Below are 24,757 nucleotides of genomic sequence, written 5' to 3'. Positions count from 1 at the left end.
TCTGCTTACTTTTTAAGGGAGTTGTTATTTTCTTGTTGATTGGCTTGAGCTCCGCATAGATTCTGGATCTTAGTCCTTTGTTGGATGCATAATTTGCAGATATTTTCTCCCATTCTGTAGGTTGCCTGTTTACTCTATTGATTGCTTCTTTTGCTGTGCAGAAGCTCTTTAGTTTAATTAAGTCCCATTTGTCTATTTTTGTTTGTGTTGCATTTGCTTTTGAGATCTTAATTATAAATTATTTGCCTAGGCCAATATCTGAAAGAGTTTTTCCTAGGTTTTCTTCTAGGATTTTTATAGGCTCAAGTCTCACATTTAAGTCTTTAATCCATCTTGGGTTAATTTTTGCATGTAGAGATAGGGGTCCATCTGCATATGGCTACACGATTTTCCCAGCACTATTTATTGCATAGGGTATCCTTTTCTTATTGTTGAATTTGTCAACTTTTGTTGAAGATCAGTTGGTTGTAGATATGTGGCTTTATTCCTGGGTTCTCTATTCTGTTCTATTGATCCATGTGTCTACTTTTGTACCACTACCATTCTGTTGTACTTATTATAGCCTTGTAATATAGTGTGAGGTTGGGTACGGTGATGCCTCCAACTTTGTACTTTTTGCTTTGGATTGCTTTGGCTATTTGTGCGCTTTTTTGATTCCTGTGAATTTTATAATTTTTTTTTCTAATTCTGTGAAATATGGTAATTTAATAGAAACTACATGGAACTTGTAGATTGCTTTAAGCAGTATAGTCAATTTAATGATATTATTCTTCCTATCCATGAGCATGGGCTGTATTTCCATTTGTTTTTGTCATCTATAGTTTCTTTCATTAGTGTTTTGTTCTCCTTGTAGAGGTTTTTCACCTTTTTGGTTAAATGCATTCTTAAATATTTTACATTTGTTGTGGCTATTGCAAATATGATTGAATTCTTGATTGGTTCTCAGGTTGAGTGCTGTTTGTGTATAAAAATGCATAGAGAAATTTTACTAAAGTTGTTTATCAAATCTAGGAGTTGTCTGGAGAAATCATTCAGGTTTTCTAGGTGTACAATCATGTCATCAGTGAAGAGAGACAGTTTGACTTCTATTTTTCCAATTTAAACGACATTTATTTACTTTCTTGTCTGATTGCTCTATGACTTCCATCACTATGTTAAATAGGGGTGGTTAGCGTGGACATCCTTGTTTTGTTCCAGTTCTTAAAAAGAATGCTTTCAACTTTTTCCCATTCAGTATTATGTTGGCTGTGGGTTTATCATCTAAGGCCCTTATTATTTTGAGTTATGTTACTTTGATGCATAGTTTGTTCAGAATTTTATTATGAAGGGATGTTGGATTTAAGCTTTTTTCTGCATCTATTGAAATGGTCATATAATTTTGATTTTTAATTCTGTTTATGTGGTGAGTTACATTGATCAATTTGCATACAGTGAACAATACATGTATTCCTAAAATAAAACCCACTTGATCATGATGAATTACCTATTTTATATACTGTTGAATTCAGTTTGCTAGTATTTTGTTGAAGATTGTTGTATCTATCTTCATCAGGGATATTAGCCTACAATTTTCTTTTTTCTTTTTTTTTTTTTTTTTTTTTTGTTATTCTTGCCAGATTTTGGTATCAGGATGATAATGATTTTGTAGGATGAATTAGAGGGGAATCCTTCCTCCTCAGTTTTTTTTTTTTTTTTGAATAGTTTCAGTAAGTTTAATATTAGCTCTTATTTGTATGTCTGGTAAAACTTGGCTGTGAATCTATCTGGTTCTAAGCTTTTTTTGTTGGTGGTAGTAGAATTTTTTACTACTGATTCAGTTTTAGTACTCATTATTGGTCTGTTTGGAATTTTATTTCTTCATGGTTTGACTTTGGGAGTGTTTGTGTCCAGGAATTTATCTATTTCCTTCAGCTTTTCTAATTTGTGTGTATAGATGTGTTCATAGTAGTTTCCTATGATCTTTTGTGTTTCTGTGGTAGCAGTCATAATGTCATTTTATCATTTCTGACTGCGCTTCTTCAAATTTTCTTTTATTTTTCCTTTTTTTTATGGTTAATCCAACTAATAGTGTATTTTGTTTATCCTTTCAAAGAAATAATGTTTCATTTCATTCATCCTTTGCTTTTACATTACCTTAGAATAAACATTACCTTAGAAAAACAAATTCTGTGCTACTATTCTCCGTTTGCTTTTACTCTAATACTAAGTATAGTGGTGTTTGTTGTCTCATCTCCTGTATTGCCCTCCCTTATTTATCCCTTCAAAAAAAGTAATGGTTCTCTTCTCTGGGTTCACTTTGCATATAACTTGATTATTATGTTTGTCATTGTGCGAGCTATTTAGTTGCTAACATAATCATGTCACATAGTAAACACAAATGAAAGTTCTAAGATGAATGAGGAAACGTACGAATCAATGATTAAATGAATGATTAAAAATACTTCAAAGTGTTTCTCCAGATGTTTTTGAAAAGTCTTTTTTTTTTTTTTTTTTTTTTTTTTTGAGGCGGAGTTTCGCGCTCGTTACCCAGGCTGGAGTGCAATGGCGTGATCTCTGCTCACCGCAACCTCCGCCTCCTGGGTTCAGGCAATTCTCCTGCCTCAGCGTCCTGAGTAGCTGGGATTACAGGCACGTGCCACCACGCCCAGCTAATTTTTTGTATTTTTAGTAGAGACGGGGTTTCACCATGTTGACCAGGATGGTCTCGACCTCTTGACCTCGTGATCCACCCGCCTCGGCCTCCCAAAGTGCTGGGATTACAGGCGTGAGCCACCGCGCCCGGCCGAAAAGTCCTTTTTTATATAAAGACAAGTTAAAGCAAGAAAAAAAAAAAAACAAAACAGTAGCATTCTCATGAAAACAATTCAACCTTTATAAGAAAGCAGTTATCAAAAAAGCACTTCAACATTCAAAACACCATGCTATGTCTTGAGTACCTTGCTCAAAGAAAGTAAAAACAAAGGTTTAGAAGATGGGAATGCAAGTCTCAATCATGCAATAGCTGATGTCATAGCATAGCACAGTTTGACTTAAAGTAATACATACAATTAGGCAAGAAACATAAGAATATCTACCCAGATTCTAATAACTCATTGGTTGATAGACTTTGTTTATAGAGCTACTATGATTCTGCATCTCTTATATATGTTTTGAATAGTTGAATAGGAAGTAGGAGGATGCTAACTCTAGGCACTGTTTTAATCTGAATAAAATAACTAAAGGATCAATTTACTTTAGTTGTTAATAAAATGAAAAAATCAAGGGGTTGAAATATATCATGAATACAAAAAGATAGCAATTTTACCAACCTTCACATAACTTATTAACTTCCTACTTATTTATTTAATACCTGAAATTGATTATTACACAGCAGCATCCAAAGGGTATTAATAGGCATTATTTCTTTGTTATGTTTTCCTCCAAATTGCTCAAAATATCAGTACAAAAAATCTTTTTAGCAAACCAAGGTAAGAAAAACAAGAAAAGAAAATTAAGACAAGCCAATATGAGGGATTCACAGACAAGCAAAAGAAGGAAAAATAAAGAAAACAAGCCTTGTAAAGAATACTTCTAGAAATGATAGTTATGAATTTTCAGTAAGATATAAGATTTCTTCATGAACCAGTGCCCTAGAGAAAAAGCTTCTTTGCCTGTGCATATGCATGTATATGTGTATATACAGATGCAAACGCAGATATATGTGCACATAATAAAATGTTAATTTAACTTTATAGAGTATTTAAAACATTTGAAATATAACTTATCACTAGTAATGTTAAGAAAAGGCAGTACATACCATAACTCACAAAAAAAGTCACTTGTAATTATAGGCAATGATATTTGCAATTAAGCTGAACAAAACTAAATTATGACTTTAATTAAAAGGCATTTTCTAAGATGGCACCAACATGTTAAAATTTAATACATTTTATATGAGATACTGGAGTTATTAACATAACATTCTCTTACTGCAGCATGTGCACTTTTTAAAAAGCAAAACATCTTTAATCAATATCAAAATGCTCCCAGAATCCATAGAAGTTTCATTACATAATAAATTCAAGCAGCATTATTTTTCCTTTTTCCAATCATTTAATATATGTCCCTACCTTTGTCCCTACCTGGGACATGCAATTGTATTTATATCTGTAGTTAATGGTAATAGAATTACTGACAAACACTAGTGGCCACAAAGTTTGCATTAATTATAAATGAAGAATAAATGAACGGCTCAAGGGCCTAATGATGAAACTTAGAACATTTTGTGATTGGACTGAGTCACATTAGAATGATTCTGCAGATCTCAAAAGTTTGTGTGGAATCATGGTAGCTGAAGGGTCTGTATAAAGTGAGTTTGGGACTGAACTCAGTGCCTAGCAGAGACATAGAGGGTCACACTAACAAGTGATATATCTTTCCAATTGTGTTTCCTCTACAAAAGTCTTACTACCTGGAAAAAATGGACCTGTCAAGGTGTGAAATTGTCCTTCTAAACTAAGTCTGAAACACAGCAGATAGGATTATTTGTGATCTTACATGGCCCAGGCTTCTGAGGTTTAAGGCAGTGACAATGCCCTTGATTATCTCTGTGGCTTGTAGACTACAATGCAAAGAGGTGTTTGTGTGGCTACTGATTTTACAAAACTCAACTATAAACTATGAAGATAGAGAAGAAGCATGAAGTAGAAGCAATAAAAACATGTTCTTCTACTCAAGGAGTTTAAAATCTAGTTTGAGATGTACATTTTTACCTACACTGAAAAAGCCACTCAAATTTAAATGAGTCTTTTAATTTTTAAGTTTAACATGAAAGATACACACAAGGTCAACATGAGAGGAGACACACCTTTCCTAAGAAGCTGCTATTATTCTCATTACTTTTTGAATTGCCTTTAGAATTAATTACAAGGCATGCAGAAATACAAAGTTCTAAGTCCATAGTATCATTCAAGTTAATCATCCACATTATTCAGAAATTTGCTTTGGATAATTCTACCTACTTCTAAGTATCAAAGCTGCCCTTAATGAACAAATAATTACCCCAGCTAAGACATCTCAAATAATTATCACATAAAGTGATATTCTTTCTATAAAGGCAATTCTACCATTTGTTCAATACTTTGAACAATGGTAGTCATTTACTTTGAAGAGCAAATAATTTATTTGGTTCTAAAAATTTGAATATGCTTATTTTTCAATTAAATTGTGTCACTGGAGAGGCCTATTATATTCTCAAGAAGTGACTTCACAGTGATCACAAACTATTATAAAAGTCCTGCATACTTCATAGAAACTCCAAGTTCGCTGTAATGAAATCTTATCATAGAAAGTATTCTGTTCAAAATCAGTACAAACAAGTCTCCCTGACCAAAAAATAAAAAAAGATAATGGCTACTTGTATGTTCACTCATATGTGCCTCAAGCACCTCTGAGATTATTTCCCTTGGTTCCCTCCCATCTTTCTGTAAATCATCTCCTCCTAAATACCTCATTTGGCCAAAGCCACCACCGTCCCTCAACCCCTCATGTCAGAAATCTGACATACATCCTAGAATCTCATTCTCCCTTATTTTGTCCCACTTCTGATTAGTCACCAATTCTTGTCAGTTTTATCTTCTAGATATTTCTCACCTCTATTCTTTTCTCTTCATTCCTCATAACTCTGTCCTGGTTCAGGCTCTCATCTATAGAGAAAGGAGACTATGTAGAAACGAACCCTGGGAACTCTTTCTGGATTTCAATGCAAAGGGTACGCTAGGCCTATCCCACGGTCACCCCCAGAGGAGGGGCTGCACCTGAACTCAGCTTCCCACAGGCCAAGGGATTTCCTCTTCTGAGCAAGAGGAGCTGCCATTTCCCACAGCACTTGAAGCTCATAGGTACTGGGCTTTCCAAACAACCTTGCAAATAACTGATAACTAAACTCAGACAATCTAGCACCAAAGCAATCTTTATCCCCAGTCCTTGAGCCACTCCCATACTTGCCCATAAAAAAGAAACAGAAACAGAGGGGCCCTGTGCTTCTGGGGATGCCCTCTCCTAGAGCAGAGACAGTGCAGCCAGCTGACCTTGGGGCCGGTTGCTTCTCTCTGCAGAATGCCGACGGACTCTGCTCATCTTGCACCTATAATTTCAAACAACAGCTAGTGATGTGTGTTTCTCTCATTTCCCCCCAGGCTATTACCTATAAATCTCTCATCAATTCTCGACATCAAAGGTAACATCTAACAGACAGATTACTCCAATTATTTCTGCCTAAAACTTTAGTCTGTATAACAAGGTCCAAATTCCTCAGCGTGATATACAAGGTCGGGAACAGTCTAGCTCCAACTTTCCTTTCCACACTTATTTTCTACCATTCCTCCTCTCCTTCATCCTCTGCCCACATGCACCCACACACCTGCACTATCCTCCACCCTTCCAACCACTCCACAAAACACCAGATAAACTCACAACTCTGTGCATTTGTCTTTGCCAGAAATGATTATTTACATACAGCCACCTTGTAACATAAATTGATACCTTCCCTGATTCCCCCAGAGACTTGGCCCCTGCCCTCTCTTGTCTCACAACGAAAGAACTGTATTGTTATTCTTCTCTAGACTGAGTTCAGGGACTATGCCTTGCTGGTCTTAGCTGCCTTTCACTTACTAGAAGGTCTGGCACACGGTGGGCATACTGAATGCTGCTGAAGAAATAAACAAAGGTATAAGTAAATGTCAACTCCTAGATGTATCACCCTGAATATTATTGATGAGCTCTTTTGCCTTATGTCCTCAATTTAGTCATTTTTCAACTATCTTCAATATATTATTATTTGATGCTGAATGGGTTTCGCTGAGGAAAAATTTGAAAACTCCACTACTCTGTAGGCTTTTACATGCAGAGTTGCCTCAAGTAAAATCACAGCATTCAATGCAGAATCTCTTCTGAAAAACTCAGCTGGAGCTCAATTTTAGACCCCAAAGTACATTTCCTTTAAAGTCTACTTTAAACAATAAATAATACTAATGCTTAGAGGACCCCAACCAGCAAATTAATATTAATGGTAATAACAATAATAGTTTCCTTTAAAGTAATTGATTAAAGTCAAGAAAAGCCAAACCAGTTGACATGCAGTTAGAAGTTCATATTTTTCATTAGAAAAACAATTCACTGCCAATGACAAATAAGGGTAGGGCCACTAAAACTACCTGTCATGCATCTAATGAAGACAGATTCTCTGGCTACCACATATAATATGTAATATCCAAAAGCGCTGCTGTGATTCACAGCTAATTAGTGTCTTGCCGTTACGAGAGGTGTCATGGCCCTAACTCTTTTCAGATCTATTCAGACCTCACAAGAGCAGACAGCCATGCAGGGATCACAACAACCCAATTAGCACCCACCCAACCTTGGGCTGCTACTTCTCAGCACACTCAGCATCAATAAATCATGCTCCCTCATGAAGCTCTTCTCTGACAGCTTCAAATCATTGTTGCTCAAGGAATAAAGACAATACTTCTAAGGAAAACTCGTGTGGGAAAGAAAAAGACGGAAAAGGGATATTATTTGCCTTCCTTTAGCACGGCAGTCAGCAAAATTGAAGACCATCAATTCAGACTGATTAAGAAGACAACTGCACTAAGAAATAAATCTATGAGTGGTATATCTGAAGATCCTCAGTGATAATCAACAGCCAGCAATTGGGTTGTTTGTTTTAATGTGAGCCCTTTTTCTTTCCATTTTTCTCCTGTATAGCCTTCCTTCTGGCTAATAAGAAAAATTTTCTTTCAGTAGAACATAATGCTATGCATTTACTTTGTACCCCAGTAAATACATAGCAATCAGATAATTTGTTTAAAAGACTAAATTGCTTGACTTCATTGAAAAGAAATCTATAATGATATGCTGGTCTCTAAGCAAGGCCTGCAGAGCTTCTTAAATCCATAAGCAGACTCTAGAGTATTCACAGCACATAACAGCCAATATCCCTGTAATTTTGTTTTAAGCCTGTAAAGCTGTTTTTACTTAGAGAGTATTCTGAACAGTCACTGTTGCCTGGGCATTATTCAAAGACATAATTCAGGTAATTCTACTTCTAGTTTGTTTTCCTCATTAAAAATTTTTTTTTTTTGAGACGGAGCCTCAAAGGACTATGTCCTCCACTGCACTCCAGGCTGCAGTGCAACGGCATGATCTCTGCTCACTGCAATCTCCGCATCCCAGGTTCAAGTGATTCTCGTGCCTCAGCCTCCCTAGTAGCTGTGATTACAGGTGTGTACCACAATGCCCTATTAATTTTTGTATTTTTAGCAGAGACAGGGTTTTGCCATGTTGGCCAGGATAGTGTCAAACTCCCGGCTTCAAGTGATCCAACTACCTCAGCCTCTCAAAGTGCTGGGATTACAGGCATGAGCCACCACACCAAGCCTCATTCTTCTATATTTTTAATGCTAATCTAAAAACATTTGATCTAGCTTTCAAATAAATAACTGCCACTTAATTTGATATGTAAATAGTAACAAAGACAAATACATAAACAGGGATGTATTTAAACAAGGAATTTTCTTATACTCTTCTTATTAAGCATAGAGATTTCAAAAAGACTTTTCTTCCTCTAAATATAATATTATTATGGAAATATTCAAATATTTTTCTGCAAGGATGTCCACTGTATCATATTTTATAGCAGCAAAATAATTAAAATGTACAAAATATAAAATAAATCAGATAAATCATGCAACTTCTAAAAGTAATAGAGTAGAAGAATGTTAAAGGGCATGCAAAAATGTTCACAAGATACTGCAAGACAGAAATAAGAGAAAAATGGAGCTTGGATCCATGTTATGCACATACATACACACACAAACATGTATATACATATGTGTGTACATATATGTGCATATATTTACCTATGTACAAAGATTTATAGAGCTATACTCTATTTTAACAAAAGTTAACCTGAAAGAGTCAGTTCTTCAAGAGGGATCCCAAGTGGCTAACTGGTCCTGAATTTAAAATAGAACTAAGGGGTCATTTGCTGATAGAGGTCACACACATACTCTGAGTTTCCTGAAAATCCACACCTCTTTAATTTTGGGACTTTCAGAACTTACCTGCTTTGATCAACAGGACTCAGCTGTATCAACCAATCAGGACTCAACTTTAACAACCAATCAAGGTTCAACTCAGAACTAAGCAAGTTTGAAGCCCTCATTTGCATAAAAGAATCTGACTGGGAAACGGGGTGGTAACTTTTCTATGAAACCATAATCCTCCCTTTGTTCTCTGAATGCACATTTGTTTTACACAGAAGGCTGCATCCTCTGGGTTTGCAAACTTCCCAGAAGTTGGGAAGTTTGCAAACCCAAAGTAAAGTCTCTTTTTTTCTAATTCCTTTTCAGAGAATTTTGTTTACAAAACTCACACACACACACACACACACACACACAGAGACACACACACACACACACACGTACTTCATTATTTACAAGCTAATGTTTGATGCAGAATCTCTTCTGAAAACTTACTTTCAGAGCAGTTTTTCAAAACAAAAATTTTGTTTTCTGTGTATGGGGGTATGAGTAGGTATGTATATGTATATGTGCATAAAAATATACTTTATAAGTCAAGAATTTTTTTAGAATCTTGACAGAAAAAGTATTTTAATATTTAAAATGCATCTTTAGAAATTTATATTCTAGATTCTTCTTCTTTAAGCTGTTTGCCTATATAAAAGTTTTTTATGTTTCTTTCATGATTAGAAAAAAATATTGTTATTTTTTTCTAATAACAATTAGAAAAAAATTTTGGACTGGTGTGAATTCCCAGCCTGGTGGAGCATCTGTTCTGAGTGACTAGTGCCCGTCCCTTATCAGTTATTAGCTATTCTGATTATCACCTTGGATACAAACAACATTTAAAAGGTAAGTGACAGGCCAGGTGTGGTGGCTCACACCTGTAATCCCAGCACTTTGGGACACTGAGGCAGGCCGATCACAAGGTCAAGGGATCGAGACCAACCTGGCCAACATGGTGAAATCCTGTCTCTACCAAAAATACAAAAATTAGCTGGGTGTGGTGGCACACACCTGTAGTTCCAGCTACTCAGGAGGCTGAGGCAGGAGAATCATTTGAACCCGGGAAGCAGAGGTTACAGTGAGCCAAGATTGTGCCCCTGCACTTCAGCCTGGCACAAACTGAGACTTCATCTCAAAAAAAAAAAAAAGGTAAGTGACACTTCACACATAGTCACATTTCAAGAATAAGTGTCAGAACCGCATCTGCTAACCTCTTATCCATGGAATTAGGTAGTAGTAAAGTTGAATTCATGTGGTTCCGGAGTACCAATTGACTCAGTGTCAGCATAGTCAGGACCTGAAGTATGGACCCTCTGCAACACCTGCCTCAAAACCACTGTCCTTGATTCTCTCCAGCTCCAACCCATCTGCCCTGATATTTGGAACCACCAAGTGTGGAGAAGGATAATGTATACCAAATACACACAGACTGGCCAGAGTTCAGGTCAGATCAAAGTTCCCAATACACGTGAAATTATGGCCTGCTTTCATGCGGCATCATGACGGCTGCCCTGATTTCCAGCTCAGTGAGCCAGGCAGATACAATGAGACAAATGGGCATCATGTTTAATCAGCATTTATTGCAGGGCAACAGGTATACAGGGAAGCAAATCCTCTCCCTCCACAAGGTTCACATCTAATTAGAGAAACAGAATAATACATGTTTAAAGGAGACGATAACACAAATGACAGGCCTAGACAATACAGAGAAGAGAACAGAGCAAGAAGAGAGAAAGTCTCACATTTAGTGATGACCTAGCGTAACATCTTAAAGAAAAGATATTCTGCAACATGGTAATATAACGAAAAACATAGCTTTTTCAAAGCAAAGACATATATTTAGGTACCTGTAACTCAGGCATCCCCAAACTTTTTACACAGGGTGCCAGTTCACTGTCCCTCAGACCGTTGGAGGGCTGCCACATACTGTGCTCCTCTCACTGACCACCAATGAAAGAGGTGCCACTTCCTGAAGTGTGGCGGGGGGCCGGATAAGTGGCCTCAGGGGGCCGTGGGCCGTAGTTTGGGGATGCCTGCTGTAACTACTGGGTATATTTTCAGGTCCCCTGTGTTTCTTTTTTGGTAGGGCAGTATAAACATGTACTTGATCCTTAGGTGAAAAACTACCATTGACCAAATTTTACATATTATGGGGTTAATTAAATTTATTTGCACTAATCATTTCAATTCCTTTTATGTTTACCAAGCAAAGACAATTGAAATGCCAGAGGAAGAAAAATATTATATTGTGACAAGATCAATTTTGACAACAGTGTAGTTTGTGTTTCTTGCTTTTCATTTCCCTAAAAGAATTCTAGGTAATGCAAAAGTTAGAAAATGTCACCAGATCCGTGTTTTCCATTTCATATCTAGAGTATATATATTTAAAACTATTTATAGATACTTCTAGGCATAGTTAGTATCTCTTGGGTTAATTTTTATATTACTCTTGATTACTTTAGTGGTGATTTTGATGCTATTGTAAAGATAAGAAATAAGGCAAATTTTAAATTATTGTGTCTACACAGAAAGCTCATGACTGCAGACTCTCAAGCTCAGAATGAATCACACAAAACAATGCCCATACCTGAAAGAGAGAATTCTCCTTTTTGGCTTTCACTTTCTCTGATTAGAAAGGCACCCGTCTGATTTTCTGAATATAATAGTTGTTTCTCTGCATCTGCTCTTTTGATTGCTCCAAAGAACCACCTAAAAGTAGATATATATAAATGTTAATTAACCAATTAACATTCATTTTTTAAGGAAGAAAAAGCCTGGCAAAATCGTATTCTAGCATAAAAAATGTTTGGTATTCTTTAGTGAAACTATTACAGGTATAAGTGGTAGCTTCTGATACTTAAGATGATTTTTCAGAATGCCTGTAACCCACACCAAAATTTTTTTTCATTACAAAATAGGAATTTGATTATGCCCATGACCACATCCCTTTTCATAGCTGTGTTCTGTCTGAGAGGTCCTGAGCCTTCACTCTATCAAAGCCAAAGCCCCAGTGTCTGCCTGCCATGTGTATATGCCATGTTCCAAACTCTAAAATGACTCATGGTCCCCATCCAACCATCCCCTTCCTCCCCTAATACCTCCTAGCTGTTAGGAGGCAAATATGCCAATCAAATGATTCATGTACTTTATGTTAAAATATGAAGGATTAAAAATACAGTTCTCTGGACATTAGTTTCTTTCTTTTTTCACCTCTACCACTGTCCAACCCTGCCATAATATGAGATTATTTTGCATATGGGAGGAATTTATTAATCAAAAAGAACATTTAAGCAGTGGAGAGATTATTTGAAAAAGGTACCTCTGCCAAGGAAATATCCCTTTAGTACCACCTCCACTTCTTGCCTTTTTCTCTCTTTACCACTCCAGAAATAAAAGAGTCAGATAGTGAACACAGGGTTTGTGAATGCAATCACCATCAACAAAGAATTATGGATCATTAATATCAGAGCCACTGTCAAATGTATGTCACATTAGTAGAAACCAATGTGATCTAATAAGAGAAAGCTGAGAATTCCTGCTTTTCACAAATGATCCCTCACCACAGAGCCATAAAGATGATCATCGTCATTAGAGATTTTAAGTAAAACATTGACCTTTTCAGGTAACTTATTTAAAAATATAAATAATCCAAGGGAAGAAATGCAGGCTTGAGGGAAGAAATACAGGCTCAGAGAAAAAAAAAAATGTGTGCTATCAAAATTTAACTTGAATTTGATTGACGGGTCATGAGTATTAGAGAATATGAGTGCCCTAAGAATGAAATAATTGAAAGGCAGTTGGGGGAAGTAACTGAAAAGAGAGACATTAACATACAAATATTACGTTCTAACAAATGCAGGGTATTCGTTTATCATTTTACCAATTATCAAATTGTAAATTATAGCACATTAACTATACCTTTCAGGATATGCCAGGTTATCTTGTAGTAATGAACAACTCCAAAAATCTCAGTGGTTTAAGGCAACTGATTTCACTCAGCTTCAAGTCTATTAAGGTATTGAAGGTCATCTGGAGCTCTGCTTGATGTCTATCTCACTTAGAGAGTTTCTATCTCCATGCTTCCATGATTGCTGAGTCAGGATTGGAAAATGTGGAGAATCACAGGCTGGTACCTAGAGCTTCTATTTAATGATTCTACTCAGGAATGAACCCACTGGCAGTAAGTCTCACGGTCATGCCTAAATGTAAAGAGAGTAGAAAGAGCCAATCCCACCATCTCCCAGAAGGTAAAGAACTGGAAACACTTGGTAGACCATGCTAATGACTGCTGCATTGAGTCAGTATCAGAAGCAAACCGATGTCCATAGACTATTGTTTATGCAATTGAAACCATGGAAGTCATGGAAACATTCCAAAGTGGCCATGTAATGAATGAAAGAAAAATAGAAATGCATGTTTTTGACTATTGCAGAAATAAGTCAACAGAATACGTGAACATAATAAAAATCTCAGACCTAAATAAAAATTAGTGATGAAAGGGTGGATGAGTCAATAAATAACACTAATAATCTACATGGGAAAAAACTGATGCTACCTGTAACATACACAATAATTTCACATAGATTAAAGACCTACTGTAAAAGACAAACTTCACAACTTCCTGAGGACATTGGACTAAAGACATTTGTAGAAAAAACCCTAGAGCAAATTTTTTTAATCCTTCTTTGTTTCAACAATTTTGGACTTTTGTATCATAGAGTGGTACGATCACTTTACAGAACAAATCACACTAGAACTGAATCCATAGTAACAATGAAATTAATATAATTTTGACTGAATGCATCAATTCACTTAATACCTAGCATTTTACTTAGCTGAGCTCTGATCGGAAGTGAAGAATATAAATAAAAAAATGTTTTCTAGATGTAGTGGCATTTAAAACATCATCCTTCATACTCAAAGGTGATGCAATTGCTGTGGACTGCAGTCTCTAGAGCATGTGCTGCTGTGAAGACTGATGGACAAACAATAGCTTGTTCCACCCTTTAGACATATAAAAACTGTTCCTTAATTTGAGGTCTGAATTGTTGGCAGGACTGTCATTCTGGTCAAGTCTGCCTTTTAGAGCCTCTGCTGGCCCCGTTCTGGAAGGGCCTGGTTGTCCACCATAGTCATTTTCAGCCCTCTCTTGAAGCTACAGTTCTATGTGCAGTAAGCAGAGAGTGCTGAGAAGCGATCAAGATATCCTAGGAGTATAAAGCATCACAAGACAGTTATAAGGATCAGTGATCCTCCAAGTGTGGTCCCTAGATCAGAAGCATTTGCATCACATAGAATCTTATGTTAAAAGAAAAACCTTAGACAAATTAAATGTAACAGTTTAATTGAGCAAAGAATCATTCAGGAATAAGCAGCCTCCCGAGCCAGAGTATGCTGAGAGTCCAGTGCAGCCACGTGGTGGAAGGAGATTTATGGACAGCAAAAGGAAAGTGACTAATAAAAAACAGAAGTGAGGGACAGTAACAGCTGGATTGGTTACAGCTTGGTGTTCGCCTTATTTTGAACAAGGTTTGAAGAGATGGCCCCTTTGGCCAAAACTCAATGATTGGCAGAAGAGTAGGTTACTGTCTGTTCATACATCCAGTAAGGTTACAGTTTACTATGCACGGAGAAATCGTTAAGCTGAACTTAAAATATGCAAGGAGACAGCTTTAGGCTAACGCTTGTTAGAAATGGAAAATTCTGGGTGGGCACAGTTACTCACACCTGTAATCCCAGCACTTTGGGAGGCTGAGGCGGGCAAATCACCTGAGGTAGAGTATTCAAGACTAGCTTGACCAACATGAAGAAACCCCGTCTCTACTAATAATAAAAATATTAGCCGGTCATGGTGGCGTGCGTCTGTAATCTCAGCTACTTGGAAGGCTGAGGCAGGAGAATTGCTTGAACCAGGGAGGTAGGGGTTACTGTGAGCTGAGATCGCACATTGCACTCCAACCTGGGCAACAAGAGTAAAACTCCCCCTCAAAAAAAAAAAAAAAAGAAAAGAAAGAAAGAAAGAAAGAAAAGAAATGGAAAATCTTGGGTCTCACTTCATACCTACCGAATCATAAACTCTAGGGGTGGGTCCCAGCAATCTGATGTTTATTAAGTATCCCCAGCTAAATCTAATGCACATTAAAGTTTGAGAACTACTGATGTACAAAAATAGTAAACCAATTAGAAATTTGTGCAAGGCAGCTGAGAACATTTGATTTTGGCACTTACATGTGAAAAAGTATCCAGTAAAATAATACCACATATACTCATACACACACAGTCGATTAATATTTAAAGAAAATAATCTTTATTGCTGTACCATACCATGCCATGAAATATATCTTTATTAACAATAATCAAGAAGAAGATTAGACTCATGATGTGAGAAGAAATTCTGGGAGAAATAAATGCTTCAATTAGATAAAAACAAAACAAAAAATATATATAATTTCTGTTTTAGATGAAAAGAATATGTGATTCAATTCTAAAATTAATTACATAAATATTACCAAGTGTCTACCATATGTAAATTCTGTAACACTAACACAGAAATATCTGTAGGACATTATTGTATAAAATAGAATAGATTACAAAGTACTAGGAGTATTACAAGGTTTATTAAATTTTTAAAATATATATTTTTAAAAATCAACAAACTAAAAATTATATGTGCTTACTTTCCTGGAGATTAGTGAGAGATGATGAAAGTAATGACAGAGGAGTTTCACATTTTTTTTTTTTTAAGATGGAGTCTCACTCTGTCCCCAGGCTGGAGTGCGGTGGCGCGATCTCAGATCACTGCAACCTCTGTCTCCCGGGTTCAAGCAGTTCTCCTGCTTCAGCCTCCTGAGTAGCTGGGACTACAGGTACATGCTACCACGCCCATATAATTTTTGTATTTTTAGTAAAGACGGGGTTTCACCATGCTGGCCAGGATGGTCTCGATCTCCTGACTTCATGTTCCACCCACCTCAGCCTCTCAAAGTGCTAGAATTACCTGCGAGAGCCACCGCGCCCAGCTGAGGAGTTTCACTTTTTACTCTGCATTTTTCTCTCTAATTTGAATGTTTACAATAAGATGTAGTTGTAGATTACTTTAAAATGTATTTAAATATAAAAAATTAAAAGAGGTCAATCAGAAATATGCTACAAAATCTACATGTTGCAAAGGTCTGAACTAGAAACTTTGGCACTTAGAATTGATAGATATAGGAAAAATCCCAAAGGAATATGAAACAAGTGATTATGAATGAGCAGTGAAACAGATGGAAGAGAGGATGTGACACCAGGATTTCAAATCTGAGTGACTAAAGGACAATATGCCCTGCAGCATGTCAGAAGGCAGAGTATAATAACAGTTAAGAGTGACAGCATCTCATTAGGAAATTTATTTAACTTCTCTATGCCTCACTCTCCTCATTTGTAAATGAGAATAATACTTTTCTTACAGCCTTATTTTGAGATTAAGAAGAATAATGCATGTAAAGTGCTTGGTATCTCAACACATTCATGCTTAATAAATAATGGAGATTTTAAGACAATTAATTGAAGGCAGATATTGTCAATTTTAGGCATGTTGGATTTGAGGTCGTGCTAGGGCACGAGTGAATATGTGAGCATGACCTTCTTTGTTTGTGTTAACAGTTTTATCTCAAGTGACTCTTCTGTCCTGCCTGTTGTTCTTGACTAGGACATGCTGCCACCAGGTGGCAGTAGGCCATTTTACTAATCCAAAAAGGCAAAGGACAGCTGTGGTGTGATTAACTGAATGGGCTTTATTTTATGGAAAAGGCAGTGAGCCTTAAAAAAAAAAAAAAAAAAAAAAGAATCTTTGCAGTATAAGTGAATATCAACATTTACATAAGATAAATAGCTTAAATATCAATTAAAATTTAGGAAAATTAACATGTAAATAGATGTGGTGCCTCCATTAATTTTTGTCATTTCATCTAATAGAATCTTATTGTGCCTCAGTGACATGTACAAAGTAGGTTACCAGATAACTCATTATTCCAATCAGATTAGGATAGTTTTCTCTTTCACTTTTTGAAAAGAAAACTCATGCCCAGCAACTGCTGGCTAGGGTTCACAAAAGTTAATATATGACTTCTTTTTATAATGTCTCCCTAAAAACCAAGGCAGTCAGACTTCAAGTACTATAGACAGATCCTAAAAAAATAAACTCTTAAAGTTAGTTCCGAAAAATATATATACATCCTTCCAGAAAATGCAGAAAGGAAACTGGGTTGATCAACTTGGCCTAACCAGTCATGGGGAAAGTAACCAGGGATGATTCCCCTGTGGGAGCTCAGGGTTAGCGGTGTCTAGTGTTTTCATCAGAGTTACACATGTTATAATGAGTAAAACCACCTATTGTCATCACGAATATGACTTGGCAGGCATCTGCGTTACCCACATTTGCAAAACACCTTCAATTTGCAGGGAACATTCGTAATCACATTTATGGTATCTAAATGAAAGGCTTGATTCATGGCCTCTTGAACTACTGGTTTTGTATGACTCACCTGCATCTATCTGTGTTTCCACAACATTAACAAGAAAATCTCTGTGAGAGTTCTTCCTATCTAGGTAATCATTTCCCTTCCTTTCCACGAAACTTTCTTTGACTCACTATCCCCCTTGGCTCCCAGGAAGTTAGCTCTGCCACTCCTTTCCACTCACATGGAATGATAAGGTCAAAGAAAAAAATAATGCTCACAATTATTTTGTTATTCATTCCTTCCTTTCCATTTCCCTCACCATAACCCGTATCTAATTCAACGTCGCCTCTTGGATAATGGAAATGTTTTACTGCCTGTTCTCTTTAACCTTAACTTATATTTACTGATCACATAAAAGGAGGCAGGCACTGTTGTTACAAGCTTTACATGCATTTATTTCAGTCTCTCCCCCTTGCTTACACCATCACCACTAGATTTATAGTCTCATCACATACACACAAATGGGGGTATTTTGCTTATGGAATAAAACCCCTATTAACCTGGAAATTCAGGCCTTCCACCATCTGGACACAAGCCACTTTTTCAACTTTATCTTCCCTGTATTCAGCTCTCTTTCTAGCTGAATTCACACTCCTATCACTACTTATACTGGCAATACTAAAACTTGCCAGCTCAGAACTCCTACAGTATTCAGCACTCCTGAATTCACATTGACTATTCCTCTGTTTTGATATGTTGCATACAAGAGCTAGCGCTGCATTTTAAATTCTTTTTTATATTATTCTTTGTGTACACTTGAGGCTACAGACCTCCCCAGCATAAGGACAGAGTATGGTAACTTCACGTATCTGTGGCATGAATCACTGGCCATATGCCCTGTGGAGCTGTTAAATAAATACTTGTTGATGAAACATTAATACATTGTACTTCAATGTGGGTATTTTATATAGTCTTCTGGTTTATACTGAACATTGAACTTTAGATAATGCCTGTGTTTTTGTGTAACCTTTTATTTGAGCTTGCCATATAGCTTGCAATATGAAGTGCTTAAGGGAGAAGGCTTATCTGTTGTGGGCCAGTTGCAGCACAATTTCTAATGTTAATTGGCCTTAGATCAGATTCCAATCTGACCTCTCTCTCCCCCCACAAAGAGAACACTTTCATATGAATGTAAAAATCAAAAATGAAATTGACTTTTTTGTCCTTTAAAATACAAGCATATCAGGACTGTACACATGTAAAAAATATGTGCTAAAGTGACAATGTCAAGTTAAGTATCGGGGTAAGACATGGAGTCACATAGAAATCCTTTGCTTGGGTCATTTGATAAAGCTTTATTGTTGCTGTTGCTCACCTTTGTAGTCATCATAAATGGGAAATTTTGAAGGAAGTTCTTTAAAGAGGAAGTAAGGTGAACTAATTTGTGCTTTCCTCACTGGGGGACACGACTATTTATAAAAGAATCTGGTTATAGTCTGAATCCACTTCCCTGAGTCTGGTAACCAAAAGTAGGCAATTCCTCACAAGAAGTTTACAAAGAATACAACAAAGTTCATATAAGTATTCAACCTCAGGGCACTTTTTTGTTTCACAACTATCCTCTAATTGGGTAAAATGAAATGACAGCTAATATTGATTTCTCTTTTAAAATAAAAAACAAAATGTGTGCCTATATAATGACATTTCCAATCATCAAGCCTGAAATAAAAATGTAAATTTTAACCCGTCTGCTTTGACTTTGTACATTTGTGATAATGTTTGTCCCAGAAACTAGAAGAATATGGATGGGTTAGAGTTGAAAGCATTAATCATTAATTTCTATCTATGTCACATCCAAAGAAAGTAAATACAATTGATCTTATGATGCCTCGAAAAATGCCTTATTTTACAAAATATCACAAATGTTCATTCCTGTTCTCTATATGAATAATCTTTGGGGCAGTAGTATATACTTCTTATATGGGACACTATATGGTTATATGAGACACTAATTTCAGAAATGACAGTCCCAAAGACCACACTCAAGTCCTAATTGAAAGACCAAATCAGAGTTTAGTCAGCTAGTAGTCACTGTGTATAGCCATTCAAGAAGGGTCAATAATGTCAAATGTAGCTTGCTCTGTATTTCCCGGATCCAGGTTTCTCTTGCAAAAAGTGAAAAAAAGGGAGCATGAGTCTTCTCTTTTCCTACTCTAGAGGTGATATTCAAATTATTTTATGACTGACATATCACACACAAGAGACCAGCAAAACTGGAAACTTATGCCTAAGTTTCAGCCCTGATGCTTATCGTTTTAACACTCAGTGATGCACTAACTATGTCGTCACTGAGCTTCATTAAACCTCTTACCACAAATAAAATATTGTAAACATCTTGGGGTTATCTTAACCTCATTACCTACAAGGTAGTATAATTATAACATTTTTTATGTGCTGAAATACATTAGAAACATTAATTTTATGCTAATAATATGGAGAAAAGATAAAGCCAAAGAAGGGTATGTAACTTTTCCTTTGAAAATCTTAGAGTATTAAGGGAAAGATAAAAGACCACTTTAAGTTGCAAATCAAAAAAGGAAGTGATGAAACAGAAATTTTAAAATTATTTAATCATTAACTTTTTGTAGTAGGAAATTAACTGTAGGCTGTAAGAAGAATGGAAATCTTCTTTAAAAAAATATACTTTGGAAGGATTTGAAAGAGATAAAGAAATTTTTTTTTTTAATGAAGAGCAAGGGCATGTGCACAATCGAAGAAACCAAAAAGGTATTTGTGAGCAGATTGGTTTAATGAACAGCAGTGGAAAGGAAAAAACAAGAAATACAGGTCTTTGATGTTTACAGACAATTCCATGTGGAAACTAACTTCATGGAAGAAGTAGATCTTTGGTGAATTTGCAAACTGCAAAGGAGGGTTTTAAGATACTCCATTTAATATTTAACACAAAAGGAGTTTTAAGCCCTGAGCTCACCAGCAATGTGAGGGGGAAAAATGTAACTTGTTCTTCAAAATTGTTTCACAAACAAATATGAGATGGAGATGTGAAGTGTGAAGGGTGAAAGCAAAGAGGAATTCTTCCGTGAGCAGAAACCAAAAAGAAACTCGGTCCAAACTTTAGAGGTGAAAAAAAATTTCCATAAGGATCTATAGGCAAAAGTATTTTCATGAGTACATGTATTTTTCTGAAGAAATGATGCATTGTTCTATTAAATTCTCAGAAATTTCTGTGAAAGAAACTAACCAACTCCTTCAATAAGGCTAAGTGTTTCTTATGGATTTACATGAGCTGGTGCCAAGGCCATAACCATAAGTTATGAAAATCATTTATCATTCATTTTTAATTCAACATTTACTTATTGATATGGTTTGACTCTGTGTCCCCCTCCACAAGTCTCATCTCAAATTATAATCCCCATATTTTGAGGAAGGGACTTGATGGGAGATGACTGAATCATGAGGGTGGTTTTCTCATGATAGTGAGTTCTCACAAGAGCCAATGGTTTAAAAGTGGCAGTTTTCTTGAACTCTCTCTCTCTCCTGCCACCATGTAAGATGTGCCTTGCTTCCCCTTCACATTGCACCATGATTGTAAGTTTCCTGAGTCTTCCCCAGCCATCCAGATCTGTGAGATAATTAAACCTCTTTCCTTCATAAACTATCCAGTCTCAGGTAACATCTTTATAGCTAGGTGAGAATGGACTAATTCAGAAAATTGGTAACAGTAGAGTGGGGCACTGCTATAAAGAAAAACTGAAAATGTGGAAGCAACTTTGGAACTAGGTAACAGGCTAATTTTGAACAGTTGGAGGACTCAGAAAAAGACAGGCATATGTGGGAAAGCTCAAAACTTCCTAGACACTTTTTGAACGGTTTCAATCAAAATGCTGATAGTAATGTGGACAATTAAGTCCAGAATGAGGTGATCTCAGATGGAAATGAGGAAGTTATTGGGAACTGGAGTAAAGGTCACTCATGCTATGCTTTGGTAAAGAGACTGGTGGCATTTTGTCCCTGCTCTAATGATCTGTGGAACTCTGAACTTGAGAGATTATTTAGGGTATCTAGCAGAAGAGATTTCTAAGCAGTGAAGCATCCAAGATGTGACCTGGCTGATTCTGAAAGCAGTCATATGCACTCACCAAGAGATTATCTGGCACTGGAACATTTATTTAAAAGGGAAGTAGAACATAACACTTTGGAAAATTTGCAGGCTCATCATGTGGTAACAAAGAAAAGCCCATTTTCTGGAGAGGAATTCAAACTGGCTGCAGAAATTTACTTAAGTAACCAGGGGCCAAATGTCAATATATAAGACAATGGGGAAAATCTCTCCAAGGCATGTCAGAGATCATCACAGCAGCCCCACCCATCACAGGCCAAGAGGCCTAAAAGGGAAAAATGGTCTCATGGCCAGTGCTCAGGGTCCTGCTGCTCTGTGCAGCTTCTAGACTTGGTGCCTATGTCTCAGCTGCTCCAGCTCCAGCTATGGCTAAAAGGGGCCAACGTACAGCTCAGGCCATGGCCTCAGAGCATGCAAACCCTAAGCCTTGGTGGCTTCCACATGGTGTTGGGCCTGCACGTGCACAGAAGACAAGAATTGAGGTTTGGGAACCTCCACCTAGATTTCAGAGGATAGATGTCCAGGCAGGAATGTGCTGCAGGAGTGAAGCCTTCATGGAGAACCTCAGCTATGTCAGTGTGGAAGGGAAATGTGGGGCTGGAGGCTTCACACAGAGTCCCCACTGGGGCACTACTTAGTGGAGCTGTGAGAAGAGGGCCACCATCCTCCAGACCCCAGAATGGTATCTCCACTGACAGCTTGTACCATGGGTACATTGTACCATGGGTACATTGAGTGCTTTGAAAAGCTGCAAGCACTCAACACCAGCCCATGAAACCAGCCATGGATGCTGTGCCCTGCAAAGCGACAGGGGTGGAGCTGCCCAGGATGTGGAAACATACCCTCTTATATCAGTGTGCCCTGGTTGTGAGATGTGGAGTTAAAAGAGATTTTGGAGCTTTAAGGTTTAATGACTTCCCTGCCAAGTATTGGACTTGCATGGGGCCAGTGGCCACTTTGTTTGTCCAATTTCTCCCATTTAGAACAGGAACATTTATCCAGTGCCTATATCTCCATTGTATCTTGGAAGTAACTAACTCATTTTTTATTTTACAAGCTCACAAGTGGAAGGCACTTGCCTTGTATCAGATAAGATTTTCAACTTGGACTTTTGGGTTAATGTTGGAATGAGTTAAGACTTTGGGGGACTGTTGGTAAGGCATGATTGTGTTTTGAAATGTGAAAAGCACATGAGAATTTGGAGGCACCAGAGCAGAATGATGACATTTGGCTCTGTGTCCCCACCCAAATCTCATCTAAAATTATAATCCCCACATGTCAAGGGAGGGACCTAATAGGAGATGACTGCATCATGGGGGAGTTTCTCTCATGATAGTGAGGAAGTTCTCATGAGGTCTGGGGGTTTAAAAGCAGCAGTTTCCCCTATACCCTCTCTCTCTCTCCTACTGCTATGAAAGATGTGCCTTGCCTCCCCTTCACCTTCTGCCATGATTGTAAGTTTCCTGAGGCCTACCTAGCCATACAAAACTGCGAGTCCATTAAACCTTGTTTATGAATTACCCAGTCTCAGTATCTTTATAGCAGTGTGAGAACAGACACTTATTGAGCACCTACTATATGCCAGGCACAGTTCTAGTTGTTAGAAATAAAGCAGCACAGTAAATAAAATGAATAAAAAGTCTTTTATTTGTGGAGTTCACATACTAATGAAAAAAGACAGATGACAGGCAAAATAAATGAATATACTGTATGTTTAAAGGTAATAAGTGCAATGTGGAAGAACAGCAAAGTAAGGAGGAGAAAGAGTGAATTATTCAAATTGCTCTTAGTAGGCAGCAACATTTAGCAAGTGGAATTCCAGAGAGTTTTCCTATGTGTTCCTAAAGTCAAAGTAAACAGCAGAATAGAGCTATATAGAAAAACTGGATGAAATCTTTGAAAGGAGGAGATGAGTGAGGATCATAATCTGCTCTAGGATTGGAGCCAACATGTAGATTTCTCAGCTGCAGTTTGCCCAAGATCTAGTAGCAATTATTGCTAATTAGCATTATTTCTAATGAAGAAATAAGCAATGCCCATCAGCTTTACTCATTTCATGAAAATACAAAACACTCAGAAGCTACAACTATCCTCCAAGAATCTTCTCAGTGGGGCTATGTTTCTTTAGCCAAAGTAATGCCAAGAATCTGTTTAATAGAGTAATGTTTTATGAAAAATAGTTATATATAAAAAGAAATAATATTTTCAATTATGAAATGTTTAAGGTAGAATTTATCATAGATATCTCTTAAATTCATGTAAAAATCAAAATGTTTAAATGAAATTATCTTTCACTTTTGGCAAACATATAACACAAAGTACAATCTCTACTCTCTATTAGGATGACTATAGTTAACATTCATCTATTGTTCCTTTCAAAATAGCTAGAAGAGAATACTTTGAATGTTCCTAGCATAAAGAAAACAAATATTTAAGGTAATGGATATTCCAATGCCACTGATTTGATCCTTACAGACTATATTAATATATCAAATTATCACATATACCCAGAGAATATTTACATCTATTATGTACCAATAAAAAATAATTTTAAAAGCTCTAATGTCTAATCTTAATCTGTACATGACACAGAGACACACATACATATATGTGAATGAGTGGATGGATGTGTGTGTGTGTGTGTGTGTGTGTGTGTGTGTTTGTGTGTGTGTATGTGTGTATAGCTGCAGATACCATCATGGATGTACAGATGTGTATAAGTTTCACTGCTTTTGGGGATTAAAATGAAGCACGTGCCCCCAGGGAGTCAAGGTGTGAGGCCTGGTCTACTAAAGGTCAGAACAAGCACACACATTCTCTTTTCTTTTCTTTTCTTTTCTTTGTCTCTTTCTTTCTTTGTCTCTTTCTTTGCCTCTTTCTTTCTTTCTTCTTTCTTTCCTCCTTTTTAATAAGTTGGTCCTGTATACCCAGTTACTCACTAAGCATTACTATCATGAATAATTACCAATAATAACACCAACGTTAATAACAGAAGGTTGTTTAAAACCCATGTAAATGTCACCCACTGGACTTTGAAATAGTAGAAACTGAACGCATCCACAGAACAGCTTATTCTCAAAAAGAGACAGAAATAGTGCCAGAAAACACAC

At 36.8% G+C, this 24,757-nt stretch overlaps 1 protein-coding gene across 3 annotated transcripts in view; it reads right to left on the bottom strand.

The window, feature by feature from the left end:
- The window catches only part of FRK (fyn related Src family tyrosine kinase), a 157,853-nt gene that overhangs the window by 45,706 nt on the left and 87,390 nt on the right, over positions 1 to 24,757 (bottom strand). For all 3 annotated transcript variants that reach the window (XM_010349315.3, XM_010349314.3, XM_003938647.4), the window contains one exon: positions 11,653 to 11,774. In XM_010349315.3, coding sequence (XP_010347617.1) covers positions 11,653 to 11,774 — 122 coding nt within the window. The remainder of the gene's footprint in view (positions 1 to 11,652; positions 11,775 to 24,757) is intronic.

This window comes from Saimiri boliviensis, chromosome 4 (assembly GCF_048565385.1).
Source record: "Saimiri boliviensis isolate mSaiBol1 chromosome 4, mSaiBol1.pri, whole genome shotgun sequence".
Lineage (NCBI taxonomy): Eukaryota > Metazoa > Chordata > Mammalia > Primates > Cebidae > Saimiri > Saimiri boliviensis.
This window is presented reverse-complemented; position numbering and strand designations above follow the sequence as displayed.